This window comes from Leptidea sinapis, chromosome 16 (genome assembly GCF_905404315.1).
Source record: "Leptidea sinapis chromosome 16, ilLepSina1.1, whole genome shotgun sequence".
Classification (NCBI taxonomy): Eukaryota; Metazoa; Arthropoda; class Insecta; order Lepidoptera; family Pieridae; genus Leptidea; species Leptidea sinapis.
In genome coordinates, this window is record NC_066280.1 from 10174520 (window position 1) to 10193643 (window position 19124).

At 38.2% G+C, this 19124-nt stretch overlaps 1 protein-coding gene across 1 annotated transcript in view; it reads left to right on the forward strand.

The window, feature by feature from the left end:
- LOC126968636 (cell adhesion molecule Dscam2) overlaps positions 1-19124 on the forward strand; it is a 203287-nt gene that overhangs the window by 174550 nt on the left and 9613 nt on the right. Inside the window, exons 10-15 of the mRNA XM_050813654.1 lie at positions 6067-6220; positions 8225-8373; positions 12217-12307; positions 12666-12847; positions 13456-13601; positions 14498-14633. Coding sequence (XP_050669611.1) covers positions 6067-6220; positions 8225-8373; positions 12217-12307; positions 12666-12847; positions 13456-13601; positions 14498-14633 — 858 coding nt within the window. The remainder of the gene's footprint in view (positions 1-6066; positions 6221-8224; positions 8374-12216; positions 12308-12665; positions 12848-13455; positions 13602-14497; positions 14634-19124) is intronic.

Consider the following 19124-nt stretch of genomic DNA (forward strand, 5'->3'; position numbering starts at 1 on the left):
ATTTGTTTCCGAAACAGTAGTAGTGTCTAGTATATTAGAAATGATATCAAAAAGAATTCTAAAGGAATCAAGTTTGAGAAAATAAATGGCTTTTAACTGGAAGCACAAATTTCGACAGATACTTATAACTGTTATGTTGTAGAAATATGGACAGAATTAGGTAGTGTGAGTATCACCAACTTAGTACAACACACATCTATGTATCTAATATATAAAATTCTCGTGTCATCGTGTTAAACATTGAACTCCTCCGAAACGGCTTGACCGATTCTCATGACATTTTGAGGTAGGTCTGAGAATCGGACAACATCTATTTTTCATCCCTCTAAATGTTAAGGGTGGTCCACAGGAATTTATTTTTATTTATTTATTTTTAATTTGTTTGATTATGAGTCAGCATTAAAAATACATACAACTTCAAATTTTCACCCAACTACGATCAACAGTTACTTTTGTATCGCGATTTTAATATCGGCAATACAACGTTTGCTGGGTCAGCTAGTTATTTTATATAATTTCCTTAGAGACATGGTAACAGTCTGCAAAGTGACAACGATACCGTGCGGCGGCGTAAAATAGTGGATATAATTGACTTGTGAGCTAAAGAAAATTTATTGAAGTTGGCGTTACTTTGCGGAAATCCATAGCTATCCAAATGTTTGAAGTATTCATAAAAGTTAGTTCCGCCAATATTTCTCGTTAAACAATTCGACACGTGTTTCGCCTCTGCACGATGCATCTTCAGGACATGTTGACTAGCCAAAATCTGGCACGAGACTGCGGAATTAACACTTAAGAAAACTTAAAACATTTGGATTGTGAGATAAAATTTACGTAAACGACGGAAGGAAGGCAACGTATTTTGTTAGATGTCACTCAAGCAGAAACTGCGAATGCATGTATCCTTGTATTAAACCTTCACACGTAATTAGTTTTTTGAAGGCCTGACGCGAACCACTAGCAATAAAGTAATAGAACAGTACATTAACCTCATACTAGAGCACACGAATCGACGCACGCACACATAGAGACGATTTACATAGCTGCTAAGCAATCTTGGGGAGACAAAACTGTTGAGTGTCACACCGCGGATACAATCCGTTCAAGAAAAACACATTGCAATATTTTAGGTTAAATTTTCAAAGAAATTAAAAATGTAAAATAACCACTGCCGTGATTTCTTTTGTTGGAATTGTTTATAAGAGCGAGAATATTAAATGATAAAATTTTAAAACAGAGTAATTAAAACTTTTCGCAATAGATGCAAATATTTTTTTAATACTAACTTGTAATATAATTATCACTTTCCTCAATTGCATCAGAGTAATGGCTTAAGCTCTCCAAAACTCCTCTACAGCTAATGTTACAATTATATAACAGTATTTTCAATATAGATGAAAACATTGATATCTTCGTTTCAAAATATTCTTAATTTTAGAAAAATAAATTTATATTGATCTCCAAAAATTTTGTAGATTTTAGATTTTAAAATATCACATGTATTTAGTACAGTAATGTTGTGCCTACCTATAATTTAACTACATAACTTAAATTAAAATTGAAACTTTTATTATATCATGACATACGGAACACACACGTGGTCGCTAACTATGGGCCTTATGAGGAAGCTCACTGTTGCTCAGCGGGCAATGGAGAGGGCTTTGCTCGGAGTTTCCTTGCGAGATCGAATCAGAAATGAGGAGATCCGTAGGAGATCCAAAGTCATTGACGTAGCCCAAATGATTGCTAAACTGAAGTGACAGTGGGCAGGGTACATAGCTCGGCGGACAGATGGCCGTTGGAGCAGTAAAGTCCTCGAATGGCGACCACGTACCGAAGGCGTAGTGTTGGTAGGCCCCCCACAAGATGGACCGACGATCTTGTCAAGATCGCCGGAGTAGGTTGGATGAGGGCAGCGCAGGACCTATCATCATGGCGATCTTTGTGGGAGGCCTTTGTCCAGCAGTGGACGTCATCCGGCTGAAATGATGATGAAACTGTTATTAAATTAGTTAAATTATCTGTGCAAATAAATAAAATTTCAATCTATTAATAATTTCTAATAGATAGTCATTAATTTTATTAACGTTTAAAGCCTAAACTTGAAACAGCACACATACCATACAAATTAGAAATCACGTTTTTTTTTGGAGTTTACTCCTTTAGAATTGATTTTCATATAAGGCGCCCGGTATGAGAAAAATATGGACAGTAAAATCTGCTCATCAAAATGCCATAGTAACGTTTTTGGTGCGCATCATTTCTCGCGCACCTTTCACTTTCTTATATTTTGAAGCTTTATATTATTGAAATTGATTTATTATTATACTTTCATAAAGTTAAGTGAAAATTCTATAAATTTTGGAAGAAAGTGGTATAAATAATAGTGCCGGAAAATCTGACAAGCACGTGGGTACTAAGTATGTTACAATTCATACATTAATATGACATGTATTATTTAATATTGAATTATCAATAAATGTTTAATTTAATATGGAGAGTATATATAGCACATTTCACACAAAATAGAGAATTTTAACCTAACCTATTATTATTATTTTTTTAATTAATACGCTTTTATTAGCTTCTGCTGTATGTATGTTTGTAACCGACTCCATTGGACTTGATTTTGTTTAGTACCTTTTTTTTTTTTTTTATAAATTTATTTAATCATAAATATATGCACAGTTGGTACTTAAATTTTACATCTCGCCAAACTGTTGCAACAGTTTGTTGGCGAGTTTACGCTCTTAGACAATATTATACTATTGTGCATCTATAATAAATTATACCTAATTTGTTCGTTATATTATACACTATTACTAATACACATATAACATTACACACATATCATTACTTAGTTATCAATTCATAATATTCCTAAAACATTTTAAAATCTTACCTGTATACATATAACTAAACTATACTACTTTAAATATTAAGGCTTATGTGGAGACTTTAAGAAAGTGCTCTTTTAATTTTTTCTTAAGTACTACTCTACAGTCTTTTTTATCCTCTCTTAACCATTCTATACTATTAAAAAATTTTGGCACAACGTATTCCCTTAATCTTTCCCCATAGTAGTTACATATTTTTGGTATTATATAAATATTCCTGATATTCTTTCTCAAATTTTCCCTCAGATTAACAGGGTTTTTAAATCTATTTGAGTAATAATTTTCTTTTGTTATTAAATAGTTTACTTTGTTAGTTACTGGCAGTATTTTTAAGTCTTTAAATATATTGTCATAATTTTTTCCGTATTTTTCCTTTTCCTTGCTTCCAATTATTAGTTTTAATAGTCTAATTTGAATTTTTTCAATCTCGTTTAAGTAAGTCTTAAACGTTTTACCGTAAATATTTAGACCATAGCTTAAGACTGAATCAGCTAGTGCATAATATACTACCAGTTTTGTATGTTTGTTCAGCACGGGCTCGAGATGATAGAACTGCCCTAGAACTGATCGTAGTTTATTGCATACCGCTGTCACATGTGTTTTGAAATTGAAGTTACAATCGATGTGCAATCCCAAATACTTATAATTTTCTACATATTGAATATAGCTACACGCGCACGCATATTTATCTCTGTGTAGGCAGTCGTAGCTATGCCCCACTATACCTATATCCTTGTATTGGACTGTCTTAGCGCGTCTGTTATATGGCGAGTAAATATGCATGCATTTTGTTTTGTCCATATTAATAATAATGCCATTATCGTGTGCCCATTTAGTTAGGCTTTCAAAATGTATTAGGATATTATCACGCGCCTCTTCCACGTCGTTAGACGCGTATAGCAAGCACATATCATCTGCATACATAAATACTCGACATGTCTTAATCACATTAACTGCACTATTAACAAGCATTAAATATCCCACTGGTCCATATATCGAGCCAGTCGGTACTCCTAAGGTTACCTGACACTCGTCACCCACAGTCCCGTCAATACATGTGCGTATCGTTCGTTCTGACAGGTAATTACGGAACCAGTTATTAGTCGGGCCCTCAATGCCACACTCTTTCATTGCCATTAATAAGACGTCTTTTTCCAGGGTGTCAAAGGCCTTCTTATAATCAATAAAGAGTGCCAAAATTTGTTTCCCGCTGTTAAGATTTAAATTAATTTCATCTGAGAACTCAGTGAGGGCTGTTACAGTGCTTCGTCCTTTCCTGAACCCGTGCTGTGCATTACTCAATATATTATGTTTCTCCAAGAACCGTGATACTTGTCCTACTACTAATTTTTCGACTATTTTATTTATTACCGATAGTATTGCGATTGGCCTATAATTGGTGTATTCAATGTGGCTACCACCTTTATGTATCGGGCGTATAATTGCTTTTTTTAGCTCTTTTGGATATACACCCTGTCGAGCACACAAATTCACAAAGTGAGCTAAAATCGATGCCAACCGGTTTGCTATAAACTTAACGTCTTGAACCCTTATTCTATCATAGCCGGGAGCTTTGTCGCTGCTTAGATTCATAATAAATTTTTTTACCTCCGTATGATGTATTTTTTTGAATCTAAAGCAAACGTTAGATTGATTAACGTAAGTTTTTCTTTCTAAGAATTTAACTGAACAGTTGTGCTTAATTTGAATTATTTCTTGAGTGAATGTTTTTGAGAAATTATTACATATACTATACATATTATTATTTATTTGTCCTAAGTATTTCTTAATTACACAATCTACACTTGGCTTTATCCTACCTAACCAGCTATTAACAGTAACCCATGCTCTTCTATAATCACCCATACAAATTTTTATTTCTTGCCTTCTATAGTTATTTTTTGCTGTATTTATTAGTTTGTTAACTTTATTTCTAAACTTTGTATATTCTAAACGTTTATTTATATTATGCGGTGAAGATTTCCATGATCTAAACAATTTATCACGCCTATTAATTAAGTCATATAATTTTTTATCAACCCATGGTTGAGTTATTCTAATATTTTTGACATTTTTTTGTATTGTACTTTGCCTATAGATACTTTCGAAAACATTATATAATTTGCCTATAGATACTTTCGAAAACATTATATAATTGACCTGTTCAAAGACAATTAATCTTGAGCAGTAAACTCCAGTCCAAGAAACTTTAACAACGTGTAAAAGATTGTCCAAATCCCGAAAAATATGTTTATCGTGGGGGCCATGTCTGGCGAGAATAGAGTATGTTGAATGGTTTCTCAATGTAGAGGTCCTGTAGAGTTAAAACGGTACGTTGAGCCGTCTGAAATTTTGCGTTATCGTGGAACAATAATGGTTATGATCGGCTGACCTTGCGTAGAGACATCGCTTTATTGTTTTTCCTATATTGCATTAATCACGGGGAGTGTTCCGAAGAGCTGCTTAACTTGATTCCTGCCGTCGTATTCCACGTTTGCATTATCTGGATGTGTGGCGGCAAAAGTGCGGCTTTCAAGGAATTTTTCCACGTACAACAAAACTGCGGAATGAGCTTCTTTAGGTGGTGTTTACGGGATGATATGACATGGGTACCTTCAAAAAAGCGCGTTCACATTCCTTAAAGGCCGGCGATGCTTCTGTGATTCCTCTGGTGTTGCAAGATAATCTAGGCGGTAGTGATCACTTAACACCAGGTGACCCATACACTCGTTTGTTCTCCTTTTCCATAAAAAAAGTAAGCCTCGCTTCTTCATACACACTCTTTATTATCCAGTGGGTGGCCTTTGCACAGGATGCCGGCTAGATTATGGGTACCACAATGGCACCTATTTCCGCCGTTAAGCAGTAATGTGTAATCATTACTGTATTTCGGTCTGAAGGGCGTCTTATGTGTCTAGATGACGAACGCACTTTTAATGCCGCCTTCAACAATCCTGCGTGGCACTGCATTGTAATGGGCAGGGTGAATCAATTACCATCAGTTGAACGTCCTGCTCGTCTCGTCCCTTATTTTCAAAAAAAAACTCTACAGCACACCTACGAAGTACTGCTACGGTACATATTTTGTAGCGGCTACGTTATATACTCCGTAGCTGCTTCGTAGTACTTTTCGTCTCGCTTCATTCAAGATCTTCACACTTATTAACAGACACGGCGCCCGAGTTGCACTACACCTTCATCGAGCAGGCGCTGCATCCGGGCCCGGCGGTGGCACTACGATGCTCGGCGTCTGGCTCCCCTCCACCCAGATTCACCTGGTTGCTGGACTCGCAGCCTATAGAGGAACACAACACGCCGCAAAGGTATTGCCAACCACACATCTTTATATACAACTAGTTGACCCGACAGACGTTGTTCTGTATATAATAAATAAAAAATGATGTGGTGTCGTGGGACACCAGGTAGGAACGAAGTTCCTTCGGCTAATGTAGAATCGACACAAATTGCAAAAAAATCGTTCTAATATTGCTATAATCGTTATCATATATTAATATAATAATATTGATAATATATACACTACTCGCTTGTGTATGCGACTGTCGCGCCTGCGCACTTCTCATTTAACGGTTTTATTTCACGCACTTTTCCACGCACTTTTTTCCACGGATTTTTTCTTACGGTTTTACTATCACATTTTTTTCAGTTCGGTCGCGCAGCAAAATACCTATCCCTCCAAGCCTGCCGCAAGGAACTTCGTTCCAAAATAATGTTTTTTATTAATTTGTGAATAATATATAATAACATCATGAATTATTTCGTAAAATATGCTCCCTATTGTTGTAATGAAATTGTTTCACAGTAGAACTGTCAAACCGTGCGTCAATAAATTCTCTCATAGAAAATGTATATACAAATATGTCCATACAAAACAAATATCGGACGACGGGGGACACATCAATGGAAAAACAAAATTGTTGTTTTTATTTAATTCCGAACACTTTCATATTTATTCACTTTTTAAGCCTTCCCTGGACTTTCACAAGTAATTCAAGACCAAAATTAGCCAAAACGGTCCACCGGTTCTCGACTTTTAGCGAAACTAACGAACAGCAATTAATTTTTATATTTATAGATATTGTAGTACTTACCCTACTGCAAAAAATGTTATTCACCTTTTGATTATTTGAAATAAAATGCATAGTTTTATCAAAGAGTAGGAATGGATAATTACGGTAATACTTTATAGTTCTTTTGAGGAACTAATAATTAGATATATAGTACAGATAATAAAGTACAGATCTATTTAATATTGATGAATTTCAAACCATCTATCGATATCAATGAATAAATGAGATAGAAATGCACATAAATTAATTAGTTTGTGTTGACCTCTCTACATCATGAGTAAATAGGTACAGAGGAAAAGTTTCATAAGAGCGGGCAAAATTGTTACCTAGTTTTATTTACTCATGTGTCTTTGCATCAATGTTAATAGGGCGCTAAGAGATGATTAGTAACCGAAATGCGAACAGATTGAGATTAAATATCTCAACAATTATTATCGTTAGTATTGTTTAGGTGCACACTTGCTGGGATAGGTTCTAATCCATATAAATAAGTTTCACTTCAATCAATTGCGCTTAACTCCGATTCTAATAAGTTAAGATTAGCTTCTAAATAATTAAAACGGCAAAAATTCTTTTGTTTTTGCCGTATTTTTGGAAATTATTGAGTTAGGTGTATACATAATGAAAATTTATCCACATTTTTCACACACGTTCAGTAGTTATTGCGTGAACGTGTCGCAAAGAAATGTCGTTTTTCATTTAATATACATCTATATAAATACATTTTAGTATAATTCAATGAATGAATATAATTTATTTATTTATTTATTTATTCAGAAACAGACAGTCTTACGAATGAATTACTAAATTAAATAACAGATACTAGACCTAGAGTTTTCTTAATGAACAAGTTTAATAGCGAACGGTCTATTATAATTATACAAACATATATAAAAATACTTTGAGAGATCATACAAATCCTATGAGAATTTAAATAAAATTATTTTAATTTGTTCTTTAAATTTTGAAAACAGGAACAGGAAGCTATATTTACACTATAATCATGGTGAAAATTATTATTGTAAAATTTACACGCACGTCGAACAAAACTATTTTCTACATAACAACTAGAACAAGAATTTACATGAAATAATTCGTTTGAATGATATGTGCGTTTTTGAGATATTTTTATGTTTATACATTGCAACAGCGGGGGACAATCCATAATATTATTAATTGATTTGTACAAAATAAGAGTATCAATAAAATATAATACGTTTTTTGCTGATGGAATTACAGAGCGATCAGCCAGTTCGTGAGCACGAACGGCGATGTGGTGAGCTACCTGAATCTGACGTCGGTGCGACCCGAGGACGGCGGCCGCTACACGTGTCGGGCGCACAACTCTCGCGGTGCCGTTGACCACTCCACCCGCCTCAATGTCTATGGTGGGTCCTCTTGTAGTTATCTTAACGTAGTTTCTATATGTGTGAACAGCGTTGCTTAGTAAATTTTAATTTTTTGCATGATTAAATCACCCAAATGCAGTCAGATCTTGACACACTTATCGTACACGTATCTATATTCTAGGAAATAAGACGAAAAAGAATCATGTTCGTCATGAGCTTAGAGAGAAAAGTTTCGGCTGTGTGATTTAAAATAATTGCACACGTGCGGATACTTAATGTCATTCATAAAATTCCTGTATGCCCTAGCTAGGGCAGAGGGCATCCACAGTGCATCTCTATCGCAATCGGCCCTGAGCATCTCTCTTAATTTCACTCCAGGTCTTTCCGATGTCTTTCGCTTCGTCAATGACAGTCCGCCGACAAGTTTGCTTCAGACGGCCACGTTTGCGTTTTCCTTGAGGGTTCCAATCTAGGGCTTGCCTTGGTATATGGTTGGAATCTTGGCCTATCCAGCTCCATTTGCGGCGTTTTATCTATTGGTCGATTGTGACTTCATGACAGCGTTGCCAAAGATGATCGGTGGAAATTTTGTCGGGCCAGTGAATACCGAGGATATTTCTAAGGCTATCGGTTAACGAAAACCTGAAGTTGATGAGAGACGGGCTTGGTGACCTTCCACGTCTCACACCCAGATACTTAAAGTAATAATTATACAAGATGGTTCATTTGCATTTGGGTACTGACTAAGTAAAATCTAATTCTAACCAGTCTTGAACTGAAGAGCTAATGATAATAATTTCTTGGCCAATTCTGACAAAGTGATAAATAACTCAATACTTGTAGATTCTGATATTTATGGCGATTTTCCTGGCAAAATTACATAATTTTGGTCACATTGACCATAGATATATACCGAAACCGTAATTTTATCTATCACAACTATTCTCTTAATGGTACCACTATTCCAAGAGTTGAGCACGTCGGTGATCTCGGAGTAATGATGGATAGTTTTTGTACATTTGTCACTATGATTATATAACACAAAAAGCTTAAAGAATGCTTGGATATCTATATAGAAATTTTAAAAGTTTAAGAAAAATTGTCTCCCATAAAATTTTGTATTTTCGTAGCATTATGGAGTACGCCTCACCGATCTGGTCCCCATCGTATGTTACTTACATAGCTCAATTAGAGTCTATTCAGCGGTCTTTTACACGTCGCCTAAATTATGTTATACGAAGAAAGGACGTATACGAGAATAGACTTACATATTTTGGTCTACTTACCCTTGAAGATAGACGGAAAGTAGCAGACATGAAATTATTATTCGATGTGGTTAACTCTGCTCTCTCTTGTTCGCTTCTGACCGGACGGATCGAAGTATGGGCCAGTACAGCACATACACAGAGTCGACGCCTTTTCGACGTTGCCAGCCGCGTACTAACTTTGGCAGACATTCTATTCTGAACAGGATAGTAAATTTAAAGATATTGACATTTCATTCATCAGCCGTTATAAATTTACTAACTCAGTGATCAAGCACATATCCCAAGCTGAGAACGATGTCCATTAGACTGAACACTACACACTACTCACAACTCATAACACTCTCACATATTCGGAACACATATTCATACCCACAATACGCATATCTATTTAACAATTATGAATCACAGGCACACATTACTCAGGACTTCTTCTTCTATTTTTTTACAAAATTACCATTTATTTACCAGCGTTATTATTTCATATTAGTTTAACCCGCCAAACTTTGTTAAAGGCAATACATTGTATATAGTTAACAGTATTAATTTGTAGAATAGAAATGCTGTAAAGTTTGCTTAGGTAAATAAATAAATAAATAAATATTTGCAAAAATGGCGTGGAAATAATTCTAGTAATCCTGGAACCATTCTGTTTTATAACAAAACGGAAGGCATCCTTAGTACCTTCAGATGTTATAAATAAACGTTGGATCTACATATAACGGAACTCCATGCAGGCAAAAGGCACGTAACCCATTCATTAACAACTATATAAAAAAAAATCACGATCAAGATCAATATCTGGTGAAAGTAGCACATAAGAGATCCAAAACAATCAAATAATAAATCAATAGAAACGAAGCGAGACGAGCAGGACGTTCAGCTGATAATGATAGATAGCTGATACTGGTAATTAATACGCCCAGCCCAGCAAAAAAAAACTGAGTGATGCTGCAATTGATCTCGTCATCCACCGAAATAAGTTGTTTGGAACCCACATGAGAGCAAATATACTTTAATGATCGAACAAGTCCAAAAACAATTCCTTAGACATTTGTATAAGAGGCAATATGGATACTATCCATTTATGAAGCCAACACTCTTTTTACAAGGATATCTGAGCTTTGATTCACTGCAGGTACGTAGCTCTAAGTTTGTTCTCAAAATAATTCGGGGCAGAGTGGACTGCATATACTTATTACAACGTTTGTTGCGTTTCTATGTACCGACCATGTACGTACGCGTGTGGCGACACGCACTATTAGCGCAGCCACCTGCACGCACTCAAGCGCATAAGCACACGCCTGTAATACGAGCCATCTGTCTTCTAAACTCTGTACTTGAGGTAGCACCACAGTGTGATCTATTTGCCAACCCGATGGAATGTTTGGTCAAAGAATGTAAGAAAAGATTTGAGAGTATGATGCCTGTAAGCTCTATAAAATAAGAGAACTAGTTTATAATTTTCATTGTTTGTTTTTTCTTTAGTATAATATCTTTGTAACACTTTAGATTTAATCTGTAATGTTACATTGTATCTTTAATAATAAATAAATAAATAAGATGTTAAGTCTCATTTCCCCAGTAATTTTACTTTCTACGGTGCCCTTTAGACCGAAACATAATAATACTGCTTCATGGCAAAAATAGGCGCCTTTGTAGTACCCATAATCTAGCCGGCATCCATTGCACACAAAGGAGCCTCCCACTGGTAAATATGATAAAGAGGATAGTGATGCATGGTTATTGTCTGGTTCTGCGCACACACCTAAAGTCTTATAATATTATATTAATTAGGCTAAGATGTTATATGATTTAAGAGATGGGCTGGGAGTTTCTCATCATCATCTTCTCCCCATATCATAGCCCCTTAACCAACTGATGGATCTTCATGAGGTTTACCAAGTGTTGTTCCAATATGTTATGTTATCGTCACTCATTTCGGTAAATAAATATATTTTTACCTACTACTTAACCCTTTAAAAATGGGTCCATATTGACTCACCTAAAGTTCTTTACCCGAAATTGTTCTTCCTGTTTGTAATCCGAATGATCATTCTTTCTAAAAAAATTCATCCTAAAGTTTTCATTCATACTATTTGTAGTGCTAAATTTAATATTAGCTATAGCCGCTAATATTAAACTTATTTAATTGAAATGTATATATGAAAACATGTATTTAACTACTTGTACTATGGTACTATTATTCTTATATGTTATACCTATATGTTATGTAAAAACAAAGTTACGCAAAATTAATGTATATAATATTGATTATTATGAATAAAAAGAAATCTAAATAAAAAAGATATGACTTTGAATAATAGTTTAAACGATGATTATGTTGAGAAAATATAGGAAAACAAATAAAAGTACAATAGATGTTCATTGCTACTGACATTATGAAGTTATGCTTCGGAATTATTAACATTAGAGACAATTAATAAGGAATTGTGATTGTTAGGACGAAAAATGTTATGAAGAACATTTTCGGATTTCCAATTATCGGAGTTGAAATTTTATGTGAACTTTGGCGCACCCTTTAAAAATGCTTTAAAAAAGCCTCTTCGCAGAAACAGCTTGTTGATTTCACCAATCCGTCTGGTTTGATCTTCAGGTCCACCCTCGATCCGCAGCATCGGGCCGCTGCGCGTGGTAGCCGGCCTCAACACCACCATACACTGCCCATACTCAGGATTTCCAATCAGGTTGATGGAGGTGCATTTATTTAGTTATCTTATAAGTTTTATTTATTTTTATTTTATGTAGCCCCTAGATACTCCCGCAATCCAAACTGAATGAGCATGAAACGATTTCAATTTTTCACATCTTTTTGTACTTTATAGAACTGCATAATTTTCTTATGTTGGTAACACGAGGTAAAGGTTGCAAGAAATGTTATTATATTGGAGGTTAATATAACTCCAACTTTCTCCGCTGCTTACTTGGCAGCTGATTGCAAGTTGATTAAAAATAATCGTAGATTTTAAGTAGCCCATAAGACTTCCACTAGTCCACTGTTCAGTCTGACATACATACCTATACGCCGGTCCATTATACGTGCAGTGAGATCCGCTGGCAGCGCAATGGTGTGGAGGTGTCGGCGAGCGGTGGGCGTGCTCTAGCCGGACCCCATGGCGAGTTGCTGCTGTGGCCTGCTGAACCAGCCGACGCGGGCCTCTACTCCTGCAGGGTGACGGCTTCGTCTGGACATTATGCGCAGAAGGATCTACAAATCTTTGTTCGGAGTAGGTTCATTCAAATGTGAAATAAAAACATAACGTCTTGGTATAGCCACAGATTAGTAACAAATTAAACATGATTTTTTAACGGATCAGTGTTATTTATTTACTAAAGGTGACCTTATCAGTGCTATATTAAAAGCTGTGCAGTTCATAGAAGATATTTTGTACTAAAAGCTGAATTTAGAATTTTAGATGAACGATATTATGGGAACAATGACTAAGTATTACTGATAAAAAATAGTTTTTACATTAAAATAAATGATTAAGGTTTGATTATATATGGTTGGAGTATGGTTGATTTTTCAATTAATAATATAAAATTTCTTAGTGTTTTGGTAAGGCAAATGTAGTTAGATGTGAGTTTTCAATACTAATATTTATATTTTCAACAATTAATTTCAAGAAACTCTATACGTTTTCAAAAATGTATTGTATCTTTTGAGTTTCTGGCCGTGATTCAACCACAAAAGCGGTTTACTTCCACTCCCTGGTAGTTTTGAGTAGACAGATTTTTACGGCGCCATGTATGCTTGAGTAATGCATTTATAAGATAAATATTTACTCATTAACAAAATGTAATAAGCTCACTTGCTTTCTAATTCCAATTTCAGATCCACCAAAAATTGCTGGTTTTTCATTCCCCGCGGACTTAGTAGAAGGAAGCTCAATACAAGTTCTGTGTGGAATAACATCTGGTGACAAACCTGTTTACTTCTCATGGCTCAAGGACGGACAGACTGTTCCCGCAAATTTACAGGTATTCTATAAAACTATTTATTAACCTCTCTCTTTAATGCATTTTTAGTGGTATTAAGTTTATCAAAAAGAAAACCAAACTTTATAAGAAAGTATTAATAACGAAACTAAAAGTTTAGTCTCAAAGGAACGTGTATTCAACTAGGTACAACGTATATTTTTTTTGCCAGCAAACAGTCATGTACAAACAATATTCTTAATAGGTAAGGACCTTGATTGCCCACAAATTATAATGTAGTTGACAATTAATGTAAATATTCAGGAAATATAAGGAAATTAACAATAACACAACGCAGATACAAAAAAAAATTTAACAAAAAAACAACCGACTTCAAAAACACTATTCCAAAACAATAAATAATGTTGTATTGTCCACTAAAAAGTATAAAAATAATTGCGTATTTTTAAACAATGTAATTAGTTAATCTAATTCTACCAGACGAGACGAGCAGGACGTTCAGCTGATGGTAATTGACACGCCCTGTCCATTACAATGCTGGATTCTTGAAAAGCCCCAAAAAATTCTGAGCGGCACTACAACTGCGCTCGTCACCTTGAGACAAGATGTAAAGTCTCATTTACCCAGTAATTTCACAAGCTACGGCGCCCTTCAGACCGAAACACAATAATGCTTACACATTACTGCTTCACGGCACAAATAGGCTCCGTTGTTGTGCCCATGAGCCGGAATCCTGTGCAAAGGAGCCTCCCACTGGTAAAATTTAGTATTATTTATCTTATATCTATGACATTAGTTCGTTTTCGTATTGTTTCTTGCCTAATTTTATCTTAAAGTTTTATGTTAATTATACTTCGTTCCATTCTGTGATGTTCAGATTTCCAGCGCTTTGATATTTTTGTTTGTACAACTCCAATATGACATGTAAACATTATAAGGTTCAAGAGAAGTCGCTGGAAGAGTTCAGTTTCCTAATCTTCTCACACGTGACGTCACAACACAGCGGCGACTACACCTGCGTGGCCTCTAACTCCGCTGCGGAGGTCAACCATACGGCACGCCTCGCTGTCAAAGGTATCATGGGTATAACTTAATACGTCAGCATCTATACCTACTCTGTGGTATAACTAAATTTTATTTTTTATGCAAGAAGAGAACAAAGAAGAGAGTGTATGGGTCACCTCATTTTTTTATGACTATTGTCAGCTGACGTTGCGTTCATCTGATGGTTATTGATATGCCCTGCCCATTAAATCGGAACTAAGTTATGCTTACACATTACTGGAGTGTACCGCGCACACCTTCCTAAAAGGCAACGCTGCATTGATTCGGGTGGCGGTGATCACTTAACACCCGTACGCTCTCATGTCCTCCTTTTCAATAAAAAAAATTACTGCTTGACGGCAGAAATAGGCCCTTTGCCCTGTACTTATCCCGGGGCGTAAAAAGAAAAGGGGAGTCCCAGGCCCATGGGTGTCGTAAGTATGTTTCGCATAGGTTAGTGTCGAGGACCGGTGGCCATCCCCCCCCTCCACCCGAATATGACAGCGGTACTAAAAAAGATTTTACCCCAGGAGAGTACCGGCTCTACCAGAGTTGGAGAATCCCTCCCTGGGCACTCTAGCTCGGGCTGCCCTTCGTATTCTGGGGAGGGCACAGAACCGCGCATGACCAAGGACAAACGAGGCAATATCACAACGGCACCCCGCTCCACACTCAACGTGGACTTTTGCAATATCAGGGGAATTCACTCCAATTTAAACGCCGTCCACCACCACCTTGAGACGGCGCAGCCGGCCTTGTGTTTCCTTACTGAGAAGCAGATATCTCGACCTAGCGATACGTCATATTTAACGTACCCCGGGTACCAAATTGAACACAATTTTTTGCCTCATGCCGGGGTATGTGTATACGTTAGGGAGGATATCTGCTGTCGCCGTCTCGGCAATTTTGAGGGTAGGGACCTGTCCACTCTCTGGCTCCGCGTAGATTTAGAGGACCGCGTCCGCATCTATGCGTGTGTATACAGGTCCCATAGTGGTAACGCAGAAACCGATCATCTCATGAGCTGCGTTCAAGCGGCAATTGACGACCTGAATCCCCTCCGCTGAAATCGTAGTCTTGGGTGATTTCAACGGGCACAATGCCGAATGGCTTGGATCACGTACCACAGACTACGCAGGGCGATCTGTGCATAATTTTGCATTGGCGTATGGTCTGTCCCAATTGGTTGAGTCGCCAACGCGGCTCTCGGATGTGGATAGCCACATGCCGTCCTTATTGGATCTTCTGCTGACTACACATCCCGATGGTTACCAAGTCTTTGTCGACGCACCTCTCGGAACGTCCGACCATTGCCTGGTCAGGAGTGTAGTGCCTATCCGACGCCAACGTCGCAGACCACCAGCGACCCGCCGCGTTTGGCACTACAAGTCAGCAGATTGGGATAGGATGCGTTCCTTTTGGCATCCTACCCTTGGGGCAGGGTTTGTTTCCCTTCGGATGATCCAAGTGCCTGCGCCGTTGCAGTAGCCGATGTGATACTACAGGATATGGATATTTTTATACCAAACTCTGTAGTACCCATCGGCGGCAGATCACAGCCCTGGTTGGATGCGTCTGTTAAAGCAGCATCTGACTGCAAAAAACAGGCGTATCGAACTTGGGTTGCGGCGCTGGGCACAAAGGATCCGAACTGCACAGTTCTTAAGAGGAAATACAACCGTGCCTCCAGATTTTTTAAGCGGCAAATCGCCCGTGCAAAGTCAAAACACGTCGTCAAAATCGGCGAGCAGCTTTCTAGTTACCCGACCGGAACACGCAAGTTCTGGTCGTTGTCGAAAGCTGCTCTTGGTAACTTCAGCCAGCCGTCCATGCCGCCGTTGCACATGAGGAATGACACCCTGGCCCATACGGCAAAAGAGAAAGCCGATCTTTTGTGCACTCTTTTCGCCTCCAACTCGACTCTTGACGACAACGGAAAAACACCGCCGACCATCCCGCGGTGTCAGAGCTCTATGCCTGAAGTACAGTTCAGACAGAAAACTGTTAGGCGAGCTCTGTTTTCGTTGGACGTCAGGAAGTCGAGCGGGCTGGATGGCATTTCTCCAATCGTGCTTAGAACGTGTGCCCCTGAATTGACGCCGGTGCTAACGCGTTTATTCCGGCACTCTTATTCTAAAGGCGTAGTCCCTGACTCATGGAAGTCAGCCCTTGTCCATCCGATCCAAAAAAAAGGAGACAGTTCGGATCCGGCAAACTACAGGCCTATTGCTATTACCTCCCTGCTCTCCAAAATCATGGAGAGCATTATTAGCCATCAGCTCTTGGTATATCTAGAGGGTCACCAGTTGATCAACGACCGACAATACGGGTTTCGCCATGGTCTGTCGGCAGGTGATCTTCTGGTATACCTAACACATAGATGGGCAGCGGCTATTGAAAGCAAGAGGGAAGGCCTGGCAGTTAGCCTGGATATAGCGAAGGCCTTTGATCGTGTATGGCACAAGGCGCTCCTCTCCAAACTTCCATCATTTGGACTTCCCGAGAGCTTGTGCAAGTAGACCTCCAGCTTCCTCACTGGGCGCAGCATACAGGTCGTTGTCGACGGATATTGCTCGAACCCGAAGCCCGTGAATACTGGAGTGCCCCAAGGCTGTGTGCTGTCTCCCACGCTGTTTCTTCTGCATATCAATGATATGTTGGACACCTCCAACATTCATTGCTATGCAGACGATAGCACTGGTGATGCCGTATACACTGGCCATGCAGGTCTCTCTCGGGAAATAGTCGACCAGTGCCGGGAGAAACTTGTGTCTTCTATCGAGTCCTCTCTTGAGAAGGTCGCGGAATGGGGAAAGTTGAACCTTGTCCAATTTAACCCCCAGAAGACTCAAATTTTCGCGTTTACCACTAAAATACCCCATTTGTCGTATCACCGCTCTTCGAGAACACTTCTCTTAAAGCCGCGCCTAGTATTGGAATACTGGGTCTCGAAATCTCGAGCGATTGCCAATTTCGCGGTCATCTGGAAGGCAAAGCCAAATTGGCTTCAAAGAAACTGGGCGTCATTAATAGAGCACGGCAATACTTCAAGCCGGCCCACATACTAGTGCTCTACAAAGCGCAGGTCCGGCCACACATGGAGTATTGCTGTCATCTCTGGTCTGGCGCACCCCAGTATCAGCTCGATCCATTTGACCGCGTGCAACGCAGAGCAGCTCGAATTGTCGGGGACCCAGTGCTCTGTGAACGGCTGGATCACTTGACCTTGCGTAGAGACGTCGCTTCATTGTGTGTCTTCTACCGCATTTATCACGGGGAGTGTTCCGAAGAGCTGTTTAACCTGATTCCTGCCGCCGAATTCCACCTTAGCACGACACGCCACAAGTTAGGATATCATCCTCACCATCTGGATGTGTGGCGGTCCACCACAGTGCGGTTTTCAAGGAGCTTTCTTCCACGTACTACAAAGCTGTGGAATGAGCTTCCTTGTGCGGTGTTTCAGGGACGATACGACATGGGTACCTTCAAAAAAAGCGCGTTCACCTTCCTTAAAGGCCGGCAACGCTCCTGTGATTCCTCTGGTGTTGCAAGAGATTGTGGGCGGCGGTGATCACTTAACAACAGGTGACCCGTACGCTCGTTTGTCCTCCTATTCCATAAAAAAAAAATAGGCGCCGTTATGGTACCCATAATCTAGCCGGCTTACTGTGCAAATCACAGGAATTACAAGAGCGTTGCTGGCCTTTAAGGTTGATACATGCTTCTTTTGAGGGTACCCATATCGTATCATCCTGAGGACACCATGCAAATTTTTTTTCCTAATTTTTGGCGATGTACGCCAAGTTATTATACAACGATGTGCCTGATGAAGCTGTGGTACATTTGTAGCTTAGGTAATTTATACGTCTAGATAGAGTCTCTTGCTAGACAACCGATAAAAATAGGCCAGAAATATTTGTTTAGTGTGCGTGACAAGCTACGTCTTACTCTCGCGATTTGTATGACACTTTGTGCATAAATTGCTCAAAATAGAGGTTAGGTCTAAAGTCTATTTTTCGGACGTTTTCACAGCTGTCTTAGTCTATCTAGATGTATAAATGATCTAAGGTTAAAAGTCATCATGAGATAGGTGCGCAATTTAAATGTTTTGTCGTAGGTATGTCATCAGGTCGTATAAAATACATGGTTGTCGTCCATGTATTTTATATGACCCATTAGGATCACATAAAAACTTTTAACGTTAACACGTGCAAATTGCCTTATTTATTAAACGTCTCACTACAACCAAAATTTTCATAAATATAAATTTTAAGTACAATCTTATAATTTATTCAAACAAAACAAATGTTATAATAATTATATTTACAATTATATGGTTACATTAAATTAAAACTGTCATTACGGGAAAGCCCACCAAGAATACTGGCAGCATTTCCACGTTGGATAGCTAGGCTGATCCGCTGACCAAATAGCTGCCAGCGCTCTGGTTGCTAGTAGCCTTCTTGTGGCGAGAAGATACTACTTTGTACATTCTAAGTTATATTGAGCTATTTTTAATAG